The sequence below is a fragment of the Phaenicophaeus curvirostris genome, chromosome 12 (genome assembly GCF_032191515.1).
Source record: "Phaenicophaeus curvirostris isolate KB17595 chromosome 12, BPBGC_Pcur_1.0, whole genome shotgun sequence".
Taxonomy (NCBI): domain Eukaryota; kingdom Metazoa; phylum Chordata; class Aves; order Cuculiformes; family Cuculidae; genus Phaenicophaeus; species Phaenicophaeus curvirostris.
Window position 1 is genome coordinate 4,204,891 of NC_091403.1, and position 17,102 is coordinate 4,221,992.

Genomic DNA, 17,102 nt, shown 5'->3' on the forward strand with positions numbered 1-17,102 from the left:
CAGGATTTGTGCTGGTCGTGGCAGTCCAGTGCCTGTCGCCTTTTGATAGATGTGGCACGTACAGCATGGGTCAGGAGTGCTGGACCGCTGGCCGTGGGTGCCAGGGGCAGATGTAGATGCGCGGCAGGAAGAGGATCCCGGCTATAGCCCATCCCTGCCACCAGAAGAAAGCAGCTGTGTAAGTGCATTCCATTACAAGTGGGGGAAAAGAGTCAGTAAAGATGAGGATTCCTGTGCAATGAACAGAGTTTCCTGGCAGTGGGCTGACTTCTCTTATTTACCATATAAAGATCACTCAAAATAGGCTGTGAGCCCTGGGGTCCACAGAGTACAAGCCCGGGCTAGGCAAATGTGTGCATGCAAAAGCTGTTTCTATACACTTTGCAATTTGCATATACAGGTAATTGCACATTTAATTGGAGCTTTTGTTTCATGCTTCCCTTCTTGTGTGAATCTCTCAAGCCTGTCGTGCCATGTTTGCTAAATGCTCTGTTATTAAGGAATAAAGACAAAAGAGACTTCTGAATTCTTTTTCTTTTTTTCAAGTGGAAAGGTATTTTATGCATGGTAATGAAAACATCCATAGAAATTAACTCTGTCCCTGTGGCAGCTTTGTTTTGGTGGATGACATGGGACATCTGAGCTAAAATTGCAAAGATGTCATGTGCTTTTGTTCCCCTAAAGCATAAAAAAAGAAAGAACTGCTGGCAGCCTTGCCTCCACCTGCTTTTCTTTACTGCTCTTAAAATAGGCTTTGAAGTGAATGTATTTTAGTTTTCTCAGAAAAAAAGACTTTTCGGTAACCTCTTCAGCAACTAAATCAATTTGAAACTTTAGTGTCTCCAAGCAGAGAGGGTAATGACACAATCTGGTTGTACTTGAATCTGTTTAAATGATGTGTGACCTCCCGGTGGTGAGGGAGGAGGAGGAGAAGGGTGCTCTACAAAACACCAGAAAATCAGGGAACTGGTGCATCCTACCTCTGCAGGAATCAAGTGTGCCAGGGTAGTTGATGAAGAGCAATGCCAGTTGCTGCTTTGTCTGTGGAAACCTGTTGAGTTGTTAATTCTCTGTACAAGTTTAGACTGACCGTGATACAAACCAATGAAAACTCTGTACGTTTCTTAGGAACCTTTTGTATGCGTTAAAGGTAACTAAAAATGGACTTCTCAAGTAAGCCTTGCTCTCAGCAGTGGAGACTCACAATAAAAAGCTTGAAGAACACTGTGTCCCACTTTTCTTAATAGAAGTAATTTTTTCTCTTTTCTTATTCAGTTCTTAATGTATTTTGTGATATATTGCGGCTTCTCATTTTATCTGTCACATGATACTAATGATGCCATGTCATACTGCCTTCTTCCACCAGAGATTTCTTCCACCAGAGCCCAGGAAATGTTTTTTCTTCTAGAGAAGCTGTCATCCAGCTGTGGTTCACAACACAAACGGTTGTTTCTCAGCACTGCCAAAATCTGGTATATTGACCAGTTACTGTGTGAAATGTTTAGAGTATTTCTAATTTTGTCTGCTTGTGCTGGCAACGTCGTGAAATTCGAAAAAGATGTTTTGTGGTGGTATAGTAACTTGAACTTATGGGGAATGCGTCCAACCTGATAAAAAGATCCATTTCCTATGCCTCTCGTTTTAAGTATAAATTGAAATAAATCGCAGGGTCAGCCAACAGTTGAAAGCTTGTTAAACAGCGGATGTAATTATTTTTTGTCTTTTTGAAATGATAGATACATTGGATGAATACTTTGAATATGAAGCTGAGGAGTTCCTGGTCTCCTTGGCCTTGTTGATCACCGAAGGTCGAACTCCTGAGTATTCGATCAAGGGCAGAACAGAGGGTTTTCATTGCCCACCGGCACAATCAAGTCAGCCACCTGCATCTAAGCATGAATGCAGTGACAAACTGGCTCAGGTATGATGGGTGATTTCATTTTAGGTGATTTGGCGTGCATCCTTGCTACCATGATTAAAGTCAGCCGAGAACCCCACAACAGATTCACAGATAACAATTGCTCTCTGTTAGTCCCACATTTAAACGAGTATGTAATTCCGTATCATACTAATAATAGATCTGTCCTTAAAATGAGAGATCATTAAGCCTTTTATCCTTGAACATGAGATTCTGCACGACTACCTGAATGCTGTATCTATTTGAGTCTTTATTATGCAAATTGTAAGTGCTATACTTAGCATTCTTGATCTGATTTGGGGTTTTTTTTGAGAAAATGTAGGCTGACTTGCATAACTTTTTACTTTTCCAGGTATTCTTGAAAAGTTAGTGAGGAAAAAAACATGAACATATCAAATCCAGCAAGTTTTTTTTGGGGAGTAAGGTTGGAACGTCCCATCTAAGAACATTGTGAATTTCAGCTGGTTTTTGTGCAGAAGTTAGCTGTCTCCGAGACACTGAATTTATAAAGACACTGCTTGAGTGTAACTATTCAAGAGTTGCATATAGAGGGACGTACAAGATAGCTAAGTACAGTGCTTAGGGAAATGTATTTTTTGAGCTCTTTTAATTTTCTACAGAAGTTGCTAGTACAGCTATAAAGGATTTGTTAATTATTTTTCATTTAATAGCTCTGAAATCTTATCTCTGATTTGGTAAAACCTAATTTATGGAATTTGACCCTTGCCCTTTCGCAGTACTTTGGAGCGTGTGTTTAAAGTAGATTTAAATCTGCCAGTATTTTTATGGCTTGCATAGGGTGACATTTTTTCTTGCCCTCAGTGTCGTCAAGCCAGGCGAACCAGATCTGAGGTTATGCTGCTGTGGAAGAACAATATTCCAATCATGGTAGAAGTGATGCTACTTCCAGACTGTTGCTATAGTGATGAAGGGCCGACAACTGAGGGCAATGATTTAAATGATCCTGCGATCAAACAAGATGCATTGCTGTTAGAAAGGTGGATTTTGGAGCCAGTTCCTCGACAGTAAGTTGGATATTAGGATTAGCTGATAATTGGAAGAATCTTTTCATGTTAAAGTCCTTAAAGTAATCGGTTAGTGGTTTTGAACTGGCCCTTTGCCATGAAGACTGAAATCTAAGTACTAGTGAAATCTAAGCATCTTTCAATCTTAGTCTTCCTGTACTCATATTTTCTGCAGTGTACATTGTGCAATGCAGAGTATGAAGTGCTCCTAGTTGAAAATGCTCATTTTTATACATTATTTGTTATGTTAAATTGTATAAGTCATGATGTGTATAAAACCAAATCAGGCTGTGTAATTGTCAAAATGTTTGAGGAGTTTTGTTGTTTTGCTTTATTCAGCTGTGTTTTCAAAGATCAGGAAGAAGTTCTAATAGTTCTCTGTGTATATTCTTGCCAACATCAATGTGTTTCTCTTAATACATTTTAGGAGCGGAGACCGATTCATTGAAGAGAAGACACTTTTATTGGCTGTTCGCTCTTTTGTTTTCTTCTCTCAGCTAAGCGCATGGCTGAGTGTTTCACATGGTGCTGTTCCCCGAAACATCCTGTACAGGTATGTCTGGGATGGAAAACATAATGGTTTGCTGTTCACAGGTTGTTGCAACTTGCTTTAAAACCATTCTTCCATCCTGTTTTCCTGTTTGCTTTCAGAAGGTGCCACACTGTTGGCCCAGTACTTTGGCAGTTGTATATATAGGGTTTGTAAACTTTGTGAAGTACAGCACTTGCTGTTATCTAGTGTTTTTTCTTAGACATTTGTGTTATGAAGTAGATAATTAAAGGTACTTCATTTAGGTATTTTTGTAAATGCCCCTCTGTATTGTTTCAGGGTGAGCGCTGCAGATGTGGACTTGCAATGGACATTCTCTCAGACACCAACTGAGCACGTCTTTCCTGTTCCTAATGTTTCTCACAACGTGGCCTTGAGAGTCAGCGTCCAGTCCTTGCCCAGACAATCTAATTACCCAGTTTTGACCTGTAGTATTCACACCAACCTCAGCTTTTATGAAAAGCGAATGCAAGAGCGTAAGTTACATCAGCACAGTGATTCCAGTGCAGCACAGCAATGCAGTACCTCCAGTCCACAGCGCTTCTGTGGGAAACAGATGTGGACAGTGACACCTGAAAGCTTACTTAATGGAAAAAAGACACCTGAATTTACTACATCTGTCAGAAATGTAAAACTTTATCCATCCACTGGACTCGGATCTGACTTTGGGGCATCGCAGTCTAAAGTTCAGTGCTATAATGCTACGGCAGACAATAAGACACAATCCCGTGAAACACCCATCAGGACTTTTAAATCCTTTTCTCTCATTGATTCCCGTGTTTCAAATAGTCATTGCTCTCATCAGTCCACAGGAGAAACCAATCCTTTGATAGGCTCTTTACTTCAAGAGCGACAAGAAGTCATCGCAAGAATCGCTCAGCACTTGATTCACTGTGATCCAGCTACTTCGCCAGCTGTTGCTAGACATCCATTCAACATACATGAGAACGGCTTGGCTACACCTAAAGCTTTTCGGAGTACTTATGAAGATGAAAACTTGCCAAGGAAAGGCAAGGAAACCTCCTCCCCCATTTCTATTGCCAACTTAGACAGTGCAGTGCAAGAAGATAGTGGTGAAGGCAAAACTAGAGCAATACCAGAGGTGCCGCCGCTTGATGCCCGTGTTCCAGGCAACCACTGTGGCCGTCAGTCAGCAGGAGAGACTAATCCCCTGATCGATTCTCTGCTCCAAGAGCGGCAGGAGGTGATAGCAAGGATTGCTCAACACTTGATCCATTGTGATCCAGCTACGTCTCACGTTACTGGACATCCATGTAAAGTGCATGAGACTAGTCCAGTTAGTTCAAAAATTTTCCGAAGTACATATGAAGATGAAAACTTGCTGAAGAAAGGCAAGGAGCCATCTTCTGTTTCTTTTGCTAAATCTGACTTTTCTTTGTTAGAAGACAGCAGTAAATCAAGGATGAAGACACCTGATACTCCTATCAGTCCTTCTAGGTTTGATGGGGACTTGAAGGCTTCTCTGAAACTACAAGCAAGAAGAAAACTGGTTTTAGCAAAACCCAGCGAAGCTGTTCGAAATGCATTTCATCAGACTTCAAATAAAACTTCTTATGCATTTTCTAACATTTACACATCATCATCATCATGTCCTAAAGAAAATAAATCTGAATTGCCAGAAAAATTGGAAACAATACATTGTGGTTATGCACAGAAAGACCAGATAACCAATAGAATTAAACAGTGTTCAAATTTCAGCAGCATTGATGAACAGATTTGCACAAATAAATGTAAAGAAAGAACAGTCGTTAGTGCGAATAATGGCATGGATAGTTTTAACAATTTACAGATAGATAAATGCAGAATACTTGAAGGTACAAAAAAAGCAACTGCGATGCAGGTGTCTGACTCTTTGCACAAAAATGAGCTCAAGTGTTTAGATAAAGACTCAAAACCCCAAAATATTTATGAGCAAAACACACAGCTTATTAGTATTGAAAATTATTTAAATAAAGACCATGACAGTTTCAAAAGCAAAACCAAACAAGATAAAACGAAAACTGCACATGATGAGAATGAAGACCCAACAGGCCTCAATTTCCAAAGCACTTCTCAGAAAAAACCTGCAGAAGACACTATAGTTAAGTGTGAGCGGCAGAAGAACCCAGATGTACAGGTAAATACATAGAGGAAAAGACCAATTCCTTTAGCTGCTCTTAGTCAGCTTGTACCCTAGATTTGCTAAGGACCGATAGGGAGAGGGATTTAAACCTGACTTTGTAGGAAGCAGCATGGTACTATTGCCATCTTGGTCTGAAGTAATGTTTGTCTGGTGGTGCCTCCCCCATACCTGCTTAATTATAAATTTAACATGGAGAACTTTACCTTATTCTGCTCACACAGACAGCATTATGAATGAGCTTCCATAGGCAGTTAGCCATACCTTCTTCTTGTAAATATATCAATGTCTGAATATGGCTATAAAGTAGAGAGGGGCAGATTTAGACTGGACATTAGGAGGAATTCCTTCAGTATGGAAGTGGCAAATATTTCCTAATGGACTAGTGTGATGCAAATCCACCTGGTTCAGAAGTCTTTGTTGCAGCAGGCAAAATATCTCATTGATATCTTAAGTAAATTTGTTTTGCTGACAGAAAGCATCATCTCTAAAACACACAAATATGTGGCGGAAACATAATTTTCGATCCTTGGATGGGACTTCAACCAAGGCTTTTCATCCCAGAACTGGATTGCCTCTGCTGTCGAGTCCTGTAAGTTATTGTTGAAATTCTAACTTCTCTTTTAAATGAGAAAGGAAGTATTTTGCTCTTTTAATATTGACAGATTACCTAAGTGAAGTGTGCGTTTGCTTTCAGTGTCAGAGCAAATAGTCCTAGAAGTGGAAATTTGAGGGTTAACAGTCAAATGAAATTGAACAATAGCTCTGAAAAAGAAAATATTAAAGAGGTAGTTGAGATCCTATCAAGATTAACAAAAGGTGACTTTAGAAAATTCTATGAAAAAAAAATGTTTTGGTGTTATTTTAGAGCACAAAAGGAAGCATTTTGAAGATCAGTATTATAAATTTGAAGTAACATATTTTGCCATTTAAGAGGGTTTTTTGTGTTATTAATACCTGACTGCCTATTATTCCAAAGCTTTTGTTTCTGTGAACAGTTTGTACCGTATATTCTTCAGCAGTCAGTGATGTCATTGAATGACTAAGTGATAAAGCTGCTGTGATAAGACAGATGCTGGGGAAATATTACAGTTCTTGATAGGCTGGGAGTTGGAAGAAAAAGAAAGCTGGGAGTTTTAAAGAAAAAATCAGTCCCAAAAAAGACTACTGATGTTCTGTAATCAACACATGATAAGTTTTGTTCTTCAGTGCTTGCAAAGGCTGTTTCCAGGGGACTTGGATGGAAATTGTTACAGCCTGTTTATCAGTAATATTCCGTACTGTTCCAGAGTGACATCAGCTCCTTGAATGAGTCTTTATTTAAGTACTTCCTGTTAATCAGAAATTATAGTCTTGGCATTAATAATTTTAGAATTTTCTTCACTGAATTTAGAATGTACAGGAATTACTCTGTTCTGCTCTGTTTTTATAGTTTTGTAATGTCATGAAAATTCTTGGCAAACTTATGCTTACTTGACAAAATTGACCTTACTAGAGGTACAATTTTCAAATTAGCATCCTCTTTCCCTCTTGAGGTTCCTCAAAGAAAAACACAGTCTGGGTGCTTTGATCTGGATTCATCACTGCTGCAGTTGAAATGTCTGTCTGCAAGAAGGTATATTTTATTTACCGGAAACATGAAGAATTTTGGGGGAAACATAATGTATATATATACATATTTCTATGCAACTCCAAAGCATGTTAGCAAAGACAAAAAATGGGTGCCTTTCAAAGGGATCCTTGTTTTGAAATAAGGCTTGGCAGCCGAGTTGCCCCAGGGGTCTGGGACATAACCACAGTGTTAGAGGTGCTGCCGGCTTGAACTCTGTCCCATGCAGGGGCAGACGTGCTGTAGGATACACTTGAATTTTTTGACAGAAAAGGTAGTTATGGTTGAGTCTTTTTTTAAATTCATGTCATTTTTGTGTTATGTTTTGTTCCTTGTGTTGAATGGGTGAAACATTTTGCCTGAACTTGTTCAGAGAACTTAACTTTTAAAGTGGACATAAATACACAACAGAACCAGCTTTTAGTTTGATGTTGGAAACCTCACGATATGAAACAAAAACATCTGCATACAAGAGAAAATAATCTGGTAACTTTGCTTCCTGCTAATGAGTTAATGAACAACCTACGTTTTTATTGTCTTTATCCTTTGTAATGTAAAACTTGAGAGCGTATTTTTTTTCAGTTAACTAGAAAATGTTTTGCTAAAGTATTAACAGGCAATGTTCGACTGTTACTTCTTTAGGACATTTTGTAATACAGTAAGTAAATGATTCTTTCTAGAGCTGTTTATACACAGAAGACAAAAGCAAATGCGTTTATCCTTTGTATTTATTCTGTCTTTTTTTTTTTTTAATAGCCCACAACAATGTATAAACAGACACAGTGACCCAGAGAGCCATGGGAAACCATTTCTGAGTTCTAGTGCTCCACCAGTAACAAGTCTTAGCCTTCTGGGAAACTTTGAGGTATTGCATATTCTCTAGAATTCTTGTGGTATTTTTAGTAATCTCTGTACAGCTTTTAAAAGTGCTTTATGGTGGATAATTCCAGCCTTATTACAGTCTAAAAGTTGAGAATTAAATTGAATAAAATTTGTTTAAATTCCATCTGTAAAGGCATGTATTTCATGCCCCAGACATCTTCTGTCTCAGAGATTCGGATAACAATGAGCTGCTTAATATTTTTTCTCCACTATAATCAAGTTAGGAGGTATTCTGTTGATGTAAATGAGATTTAACAACCTGTAATTTTTCATGTTTGTAATGTGAGTAAACCTAGAAAAAAGGGTTTACGTTTCCACTCCTAAAGTCTATGTAATATGTCACAAAATCTGTGTAGAATCATAGAATAGAATCATAGAATGGTTAGGGTTGGAGGTGACCTCAAAGGTCATCCAGTTCCAACCCCCCTGCCATGGGCAGGGACACCTCCCACCAGACCAGGCTGCCCAAGGCCCATCCAGCCTGGCCTTGAACCCCTCCAGGGATGGGGCAGCCACAGCTTCCCTGGGCAACCTGGGCCAGGGCCTCACCACCCTCATCATGAAGAAATTCCTCCTTCTGTCTAGTCTAATCTGCCCCTCTCCAGTTTATATCCATTGCCCCTTATCTTGTCACCACAAGCCTTTATGAACAGACCCTCCCCAGCTTTCTTGTAGCCCCTTCAGGTGCTGGAAGGTCGCTGGAAGGTCTCCTCGGAGCCTTCTCTATTCCATGGTGAACCAGCCCGACTCTCTCAGCCTGTCCTTGTATGGGAGGTGCTGCAGGCCTCTGATCATCCTTGTAGCCTCCTCTGGACCCGTTCCAACAGCTCCATCTCCTTCTTATGTTGAAAATTCCAGAACTGGACGCAATACTCCAGATGAGGTCTCCCAAGAGAGGAACAGAGGGGCAGAATCCCCTCCCTCGCCCTGCTGGCCACGCTGCTTTTGATGCAGCCCAGGATACCATTGGCCTTCTGGGCTGTGAGCGCACATCACTGGCTCATATGGAGCTTCTCATCAATCAGCAGCCCCAAGTGCTTCTCCACAGGGCTGCTCTCAAATGTATTTGAAGCGTAGCCTCCAGCTTTTCACTTCTTGGATCAAATATCAAGGACTAATAGCTAGTGTATGAACGAATTGTATCGTTCTCCAGATTTGAGAAATGTGGAGTGAATATGTCGGGGGAAGTTACATATTCTAGATTATTATTTTTTTCAGATGGCATGCGTCAAGGAAAATCATGCACAAGTCCTTCTGCAGTAGCATTCTCTGTAGGCTTTTGCACCAGTTTCAGTAGGATGAAGACTGGATTTGATGGTGCTTTCTCTTAGGCCACTGTCATCTTGCTGAATGTTACACTGTGCATTGTAATTTTTGCCTCAATGTTAATCTTTGGCAGGTCACCTTATGAAAGACCCAAATTCTTATATAAGCTTGTTTCCTTATCTGCTGCTTAGTTTTGCTCTATTTTATTTGAGGCATTCCCAACCAAATCTGTATGTGTTTTGTTTTTCAGGAATCTGTCCTGAATTTTCGCTTAGACCCGCTCGGTGTCGTGGAAGGTTTCACAGCAGAAGTGGGAGCAAGTGGAGTCTTTTGTCCCACGCACATGACTCTACCAGTTGAAGTGTCATTCTACAGCGTTTCAGATGATAATGCACCTTCTCCTTACATGGTAGGTGTGTGGTTGGATTTATTTTAAATAAATCCTGACAGGTGGAGTAGAAGAACAAGAGCTCAGTGAGTAGTGTGTTCAGAAAGTGGGGATATATAACCCAGGTTATTTTCAGCTGTTTATGAAGGAGTTGTCCTGTCCTTTCTTCCTTTCCCTAACTAGTGCTTTTCCTCCCCTTGCTCTGCCCCGTCATCCAGCTGCTTTCATCTTGGGATATTGAATGTAGATGTCTCCCTCCACACTGGAGAGATCAACCCCCACCGCAGCTTTTTATCCATCCAACTTAAAATAGGCAGTGAGGCAATAGCTGCACTTCATGGGTTGTTTTGTTGTCCCAACAAGCAGCTGCCCTGGGCAACTAACCAGTCTGCCAGCCCGCGGCCTAGGTGCGTGCCAAGGTACAACTGCTGATGGAGACCTTAGGCACAGAAGTTATTCAGCCCTTTCTTTTAAAGCAAGTGTTATCTGAGCTAGCATGACGCGTGGCTCTCCCTCAGTCTGTGTGGTTTGATAATGTTTGCTTCGATGCATTATTTGTGTTTGCACTATCTGTGTGCTAATTCTGTTCCACGTTTCTACAGAGACAGCACAGGTTTTGGATGTCTAAAAGTGCTTCCTTGTAAAAAGCAAAAGATGTTTTGTATGCTAGCATTGGATCAGATGGCTAGATATGTTCTGATCACCTGTTAAAGAACCTTAATGTAGCCTGAGTGACAGATCACTTTTCTAGTGGTTTTCATGTGGGTGCGTCTGTCTAAAATATGGTAAATGGTTTGTTTAAACATTTAAATAAAGCACTGAACATCCAATTATCCCAATATTAAGATTTTTAATTCATAGCACTTACCATATTTCTCACCTTCCGTTTTTGAAACTATTCAGGAAATGAAACTGCTTTGCAAATTGTTTGAGTAATAGAGTTTAAACTTGTGTATGTCCTCCCTTAACTACTGCAAAGAAGTATCTATTGTTTTGCTTTCACCTTTCTAGATTATTTCACGTGATTTCCAGGCGGTGAAGGGATTCTGATGTTCCTCAAACGGTTAAAGTAGCATTGCTTATTTTCCTAGCTGGGTTTCATTGTTTCAGCCTTTTCCACATGCTCTAAACATGCTATTATGGCTGAGTCTCCCAGGATTAATACAACATTTGTATAGTGCCTCCATCATCAGAAACATTGTTTCTGTTTGTATAGTTAATCTGCTCTGGGGCCTTTTTTGTTTGTTTGTTTGGGGTTTTGTTTTAAGTCCAGTGCAGTGGGTTACAGCAGTTGTGCACTGCAGGTTAATCAAACGTGCTCTAGGGCAGCACCCTAAGGGTGGCCTCGGCAGCGTTGCAGCGTTGTGTAGGACACTCAGCTCTGTAGGTTACAGCTGGTACAAAAGCAGATGTCATCGTCAATGAAGTTTGGATTAGAATGGACGATTAATTGCATCTGCTGCCTTTGAAAAGCAGAAATTAGTTCTGGGAGATTTGGAGTATCATTGGTGTAACTGGTGATGATATAAAAATGGAAAAGAGGGAGGCAAATCTTCCATTTTAACTTACAAGCCATTTTGAAAAGAAAGCTCTATTTTGCCGTAGCTTCCTGACTGCTAGTTTGAAGATGTGGAAACTTGGACCTTCTTTCAAGAGAAGCTGTACCCCTTAGTGCACAGCTTTTAATGATCTGCCAAAGCATCTGTAAGACCCCTACTGCTAAGTTTTAAATGCGTCTTAAATGCATCGCCTTTTTTATTCTTAGTCTTTATGAGTTACTGATTGCTTTTTGAATAAATACACTTACATGAATAGAACACTTCAATGTGTTTATATCTCACCCTGTGAACTAAATGTAGGTTTGGTTTTTTTTTTTCCCTAGGGTGTAATTACTTTAGAGTCCCTTGGTAAAAGGGGTTATCGGGTACCGCCTTCAGGAACAATACAAGTGGTACGTACTCAGCAGAGACAGGTGCCTCGAAACCACTAGTATCCAGAAAGTCATGCAGAGGAGATGAGGTTATTGGTGATGAACATGAATCTAGCAGTGGAAATGTGCATCTCTGTAGGTACTGTAGTTACTGAAAGTAGAAATCTGTGTGTAATTTGTGGGATGAAAAAGACTCCCAACCTTTGAACCAGCCCATGCTGTGAAGAGGCTTAAAATCAGTTGCTGAAGATTGAGAATGGTTGGGGACAACCAACTTTGAAGTAATAATGGACAAGTAATTAGGCCACAGTCCAAATTCTGAAATCCTTCTAAAGGGGTTAAGATGAAATACTCGATTATATCTAAATTTTTGTAATATTTTAACACACCTATTTTTTGTAATAAAATCAGAAAATATATCACAGTCATTGCTTTGAACCAATGATCTGCCTCTTTCTTTTAAGAACCCAGTCGGAGGTAACACATTGGTAATTTCAGATTTAAAAGTGGAATCCACAACTGTGCTTTCTGTATCTAGAAAACAGCGTAGACAAAAACCTATCTGGAAAAATAAACCAAAATGGGATGCAGATTAGCAAAGTAATAGTAGTCATTTACTAGGATTCAATTCATATTAGGTTGCGTTTACTATTATATTTAAAAGTGGGAATTGCTAGTAGCCAAAGTGTTGAGAAGCAGAAAAACTGTGCAATGTTTTTACATAAAAGTTTCTGTTTGGCACCACAACAAAGTGCATAGAGGATGATGACTATTTGGGCAAGCGAGGGGTTTGGTTTTGGGGCATTTTGGTTGAAATCTGTCATCCCTAAAGAACCGTTTGTCTTTTCAGACCTTATTTAACCCTAACAAAACTGTGGTGAAGATGTTTGTAGTGATTTATGACTTGAGAGAAATGCCAGCTAATCATCAAACATTCCTACGGCAAAGAACTTTCTCCGTTCCTGTGAGACGAGAAATCAAGAGAACTGTCAATAAAGAAAACAGCCAACAGACTGAAGAAAGGCTGCTACGCTACCTCATACATCTGAGGTGAGTTTCTCAGAGTTAAAAAATAAACAAAAATAAAAAAACTCAAACCAAAACCAAACAAAAAAGCCACAAAAAACAAATACTTGCCAAAATTTATTTCCTTATTTCTTTCTTAGCCAGCACTATGCATATTTACTTTTTAAAAAAGAATACTTCTGATTTGCTATTTCAGCTAGACAGCAGAGGAAGAAAAGCTAAAAACCAATTTAGATTCTGGTTGGGAGGAACCAGGTTAAAATATGTTCTTGACATTGAAATACTTCGTATAGCCTTGTAAAGTTTAACTCTTTCTTCACAAGAGAGATTTAGTTGTGGCTGGATCCATGTGCTTTTTTTTTGAAGTTACAGGAGATGGTAATTGTGGATGTTACATGGCCAAAAGCCAAAACCTAGAGAAGGTGCTCGGTGCACATGGCTCTTCACCAGTATAGCTTGTAATGTGAAAAGCATTGAGTTACTCCTAAAAATACAGTGTTCAGTGGTAAAAATGTAAATACCTGTTTCCTGATGCTGTACCACTGATAACACCTTTCACTTTATAAAATATTCAGACAATCTTTCTTACTGCCTGAAACTGGATACTGCGCTGCTGCTCTTGGGATGTTATGAAGACTGCAGGTTGAAAAGAAGGAGGAATGATGGTTATAGTCTCTCTTTCTGCAGTTTGCAGACTTTTGCCTGCATTATAGTAGTAAAAACACAAACGTGCAGACCCAACGCTTTCATTGCAGCACTTGGAAATCAAACATCAGCTGACATTCTGAAGCAAGGAAAACTACATCTCTTACACTTTTCTCTTTAACTGGTTGTGGAATTACTTCTGGTGCATATTATTTTCCCTGTTTAGTGGCATTGATTTCTACCTAGAAGACTTTGAAACACAACTTTGGTAGGGCAGTGATTCCAAGCCAAGCTTTCCTGTTAAATTAAAGTTGGCAGTCATAAAAAAAAATGTGTGTGGTTTACTGGAGTGTGAAAATAGCATCATGGTGAGGCTGTTGAACTGTGTTTTCATTCTGAATTTTAGCCTGGATTGAAATTCATCCTTTCAGGCCACACTAACCTGCAATGTCTAACTTTACCCAGAAGAAAATTTTTAGAAGGTGATTAATTCTGGAAATGAGTGTGTAGCCCAAATAGAGGCTCTGTTCACTTGCAGTGTTGGTCTAAGTGATGGAGAGGAATTTAGAACAGGCATCAGCTGCAGAGCTGGACAAAAATTTGTGTCCAGCTGGGTCTGGTGTACAGGCGTGAAGAACAGTAACTTGTGTCCCCTTTCAGTTTCTGCTGTGATGTAGCTTGTAGATTTGTCATAGACAGACCCAAAAATTACTTCTACTTGAAGGCAAACCTGCTTTGTTCTTTGTTAGATGACGTCATAGCTGGAAATCTTCTTTCATGAGCTTCCTATTTCTGATTCCTGCTGAGAAACAGAAATGTACCAGTTCTGATGCTTGTAGTTTTTAAATACCTGTATGAATTAGCTCAACTTTTAGACCTCTGGTGGGATCAACTCATGGATTTATAATGTGTAATTGGAAATATGTCCATTTCTGGCTGGAAAAACCAAAAACCAAGCTGCTTGATAATCGCAATGCTTACCTGCAGAGTATGCCAGAAGTTTTTTCATCAGAGATGAACCCAAACAGTGGGTCCTTTCTCATAACGGAAGAATGCAAACCACCTTGAAATACTACAGTAGTTTGTTGATCTGTCTGGTGGTTTATTATGCAGCCTACCCCACACTTCACTAAAGATGCAGTTGTCAATCTAGTATGTAGCCTTTTTTACTAGAGATGGATTTTAATCAGGAGAGCTTAAAAAGTCTTGACTGTATTAATTCATGTGTCAGTTGGTTTTAATACTTCATTTTTAAAAGCAGCAACGTATCCTCAAACCTGTTTTACTGAAAACTTTGATATATGTTTAAAAAATTGAACTCTTTTGGTCACTCAAGTTGGCTTGGAACAGCCTTTCAGTTTTTTGTTGCAGTAGTTGTTGAAAACAAGCATCTTAAGCTTACATGTTGAAATTCTGCTCAAAAAAACAAATGAAGTCACCACCAGTAAGCTGCATTGTGGTCGCATCTGCTTGCGAGACCTTAATCACAATTGTCAGCACTCACATTATGAAAGCTTCTTTTCAAGTGGTAATTCAGCAAAAATGCTTGCATAGGTCTGGAACTTAACGCTGGCGGCCAGTTTTTCTACAACACTCTTCTAAAGCCTCAGATTTATTGTGTACGCAGGTTCTGCATGCAATTTTGTATGTTTGAGATGCTGCTCAATATGCCATTTGTATTTGAAAGCACAGTACAGGTATGAAATGTAGCTTGCACAGACAGCAGAGCTTTATTGACTGTAAGAAGATCAAGTGTTGCACCTGCAGTTTAAGTCATTTCTTGAAGATGCTTTGGGGATAAATTTTTTGTTCCATGTGAAGCAACGATTTTTGCACTGTGATTAAGTCTACGTGACAGCTGTGAGTCCAGCTCTGCCCGTGCCTCATGTTGATTTCTAGGTCACATTCTGGCACCCGCATAAAAGGCAATTAAACAGTTAACCTACCCACAGATCAGCATTTTCCATCTTTTTAAAGCGTGGTCGACAGCTTTAGTTACTGACATATTGCCTCTTTTAATTGCATGGAGTATAATTGTTGTTAAGTAACAGCTAAACAGGGGTTGTTACTGAAAGCTAAGTGGCAGGTAAGCTTGAAACAGGTTGTTAAAAGTAGTGATTCCTCAAGGTGTTGAGAAACTTCTTAAAAATATTTTCCTGATGTGGCATACGATACATTTATTGGTGGAAGCTGAAGATAGCTGCTATTACTGATTTACTGGTTGCCTTTTGATCTTTCCGATCTCTCAGCATTTTTTCTGATCTAAAAATTTGTGTCCTTGTCCTAATGATTTTACTTACAGATTTTATAGATTGTGTTGTATAGTCTTTTTCTCTTGCAAAACATGTCTTGCTACATATGTTCTTGTGATCCTCTTGCTGTATCCTGTTCCTGTGGCTTACTGTGCTCTTTGAATTTTGATGGCTTATAAAATATATTTATAGGGGGTTTGTGCTTGCATTTGTGATTTCTTCAGTAATGTTTATCGCTTTCTTTCCTCTGCCAGACTTTCTAGCTCATCTAATATTTGTGTGTTTAAGCCTTCCTGTATTTGGCTGCTGATGCTGTTCCCAGGATACCATCTGTCAGAGACCTCTGTTGTTTTTTTGATTCCTTTACACAAAACTGCTGGAGCTGCCACAGCTCTGGAGCCAGTCCTGTGGTGGCCCCTCCATCACCACCCTGCAGGGGTGTATGTAATGATTGTCTCTTCATTGTTGAAATTTATTTGCATATATGAAAAGCAACATTTCTAAATTCCAATTACTATGATAAATGTTTCTCAAAGAAAAGAATTAAGTGATGGAAGCAGAAATGAGAAGAATCCCCCAAATTCTCTTGCTGTCTCCCACTCATCCTCCTTCAATCTTTGTGAAATGTCTTGCTCAGAAAAGCCACATTACAGGGGAAGCGTTATTTATTGGGCAAAGGGAATCTGGCAGGATTCTCACTAACAGAAAATAGTAAGCTTGAGAAGTTTAAAAATAGACCTTGCTAATTATTTTCTGATATGTTCATGTGTAAAATGGGAATTGAGATCTACTCTTTGATAGTTCTATCTATTCTATACATATTAACGTCAATCATACTTTTGCTGTGAAAGATCTTTCAATAAAATTTTTCATTTAAAATTACTTGTGAGCTACGTGCTGAGTAACTGTCAGGTTCAGTTTGTCCTTTGCCTCTTTCACTCTTCCTTCTTGTGCTCTCCTCCAAAGTCTTCTCTTAAGATAGAATTCTCTCCCCTTTGCATACCAGGTGAAGGCCTTTCACACCGACAGCACTGAGTAAATAAATAGTGATGGATGGGAGCTCAGTGGGAGCCAGTAGGAGCGTTCTGTTGCACCCCACCACATTTAATGCCCTTGACAGCTGTATCTAGGAGAGCAGAATTTTCCTGTGTCTGGCTGTGGGCATGACTGCAGGCTATTCTGCGTCTCTCGTCTGAACAAAACAGTGGCACCGAATCCGTTTCTGCAACCTGCCTGCCCCAGATGATAAAACCTTGATGGATGTTCAGGAGTTGCCTGTCTCTGACCTCTCAGAATTTCAGTCTGATTGTGGCTGTGTTTATTCTAGAGATACTTTTGCTTCAATCTGGTAATTTTTATCAAAAATTGTAATACGTAATAATACAGTGTGCCCTGCTCACTTAGCATTTGTAGTGGTAATAGCAATAGCTTTTCTGTTTCTTTTATAGTAGCAATAGCTTTTCTTCCTTAC

General features: G+C 39.5%; 1 protein-coding gene across 8 annotated transcripts in view; it reads left to right on the forward strand.

Moving 5' to 3' along the window:
* Nucleotides 1-17,102, forward strand: part of ATOSA (atos homolog A) — a 49,487-nt gene that overhangs the window by 30,522 nt on the left and 1,863 nt on the right. For 7 of the 8 annotated variants that reach the window (XM_069866729.1, XM_069866730.1, XM_069866732.1 and 4 more), the window contains 10 exons: nucleotides 1,737-1,921; nucleotides 2,741-2,943; nucleotides 3,371-3,496; nucleotides 3,773-5,630; nucleotides 6,109-6,225; nucleotides 7,169-7,248; nucleotides 7,999-8,107; nucleotides 9,641-9,799; nucleotides 11,661-11,729; nucleotides 12,559-12,758. In XM_069866729.1, coding sequence (XP_069722830.1) covers nucleotides 1,737-1,921; nucleotides 2,741-2,943; nucleotides 3,371-3,496; nucleotides 3,773-5,630; nucleotides 6,109-6,225; nucleotides 7,169-7,248; nucleotides 7,999-8,107; nucleotides 9,641-9,799; nucleotides 11,661-11,729; nucleotides 12,559-12,758 — 3,106 coding nt within the window. Of the gene's footprint in view, nucleotides 1-1,736; nucleotides 1,922-2,740; nucleotides 2,944-3,370; nucleotides 3,497-3,772; nucleotides 5,631-6,108; nucleotides 6,226-7,168; nucleotides 7,249-7,998; nucleotides 8,108-9,640; nucleotides 9,800-11,660; nucleotides 11,730-12,558; nucleotides 12,759-17,102 lie in introns of those variants that run through there. The other variant, XR_011338277.1, reaches the window with a different exon arrangement.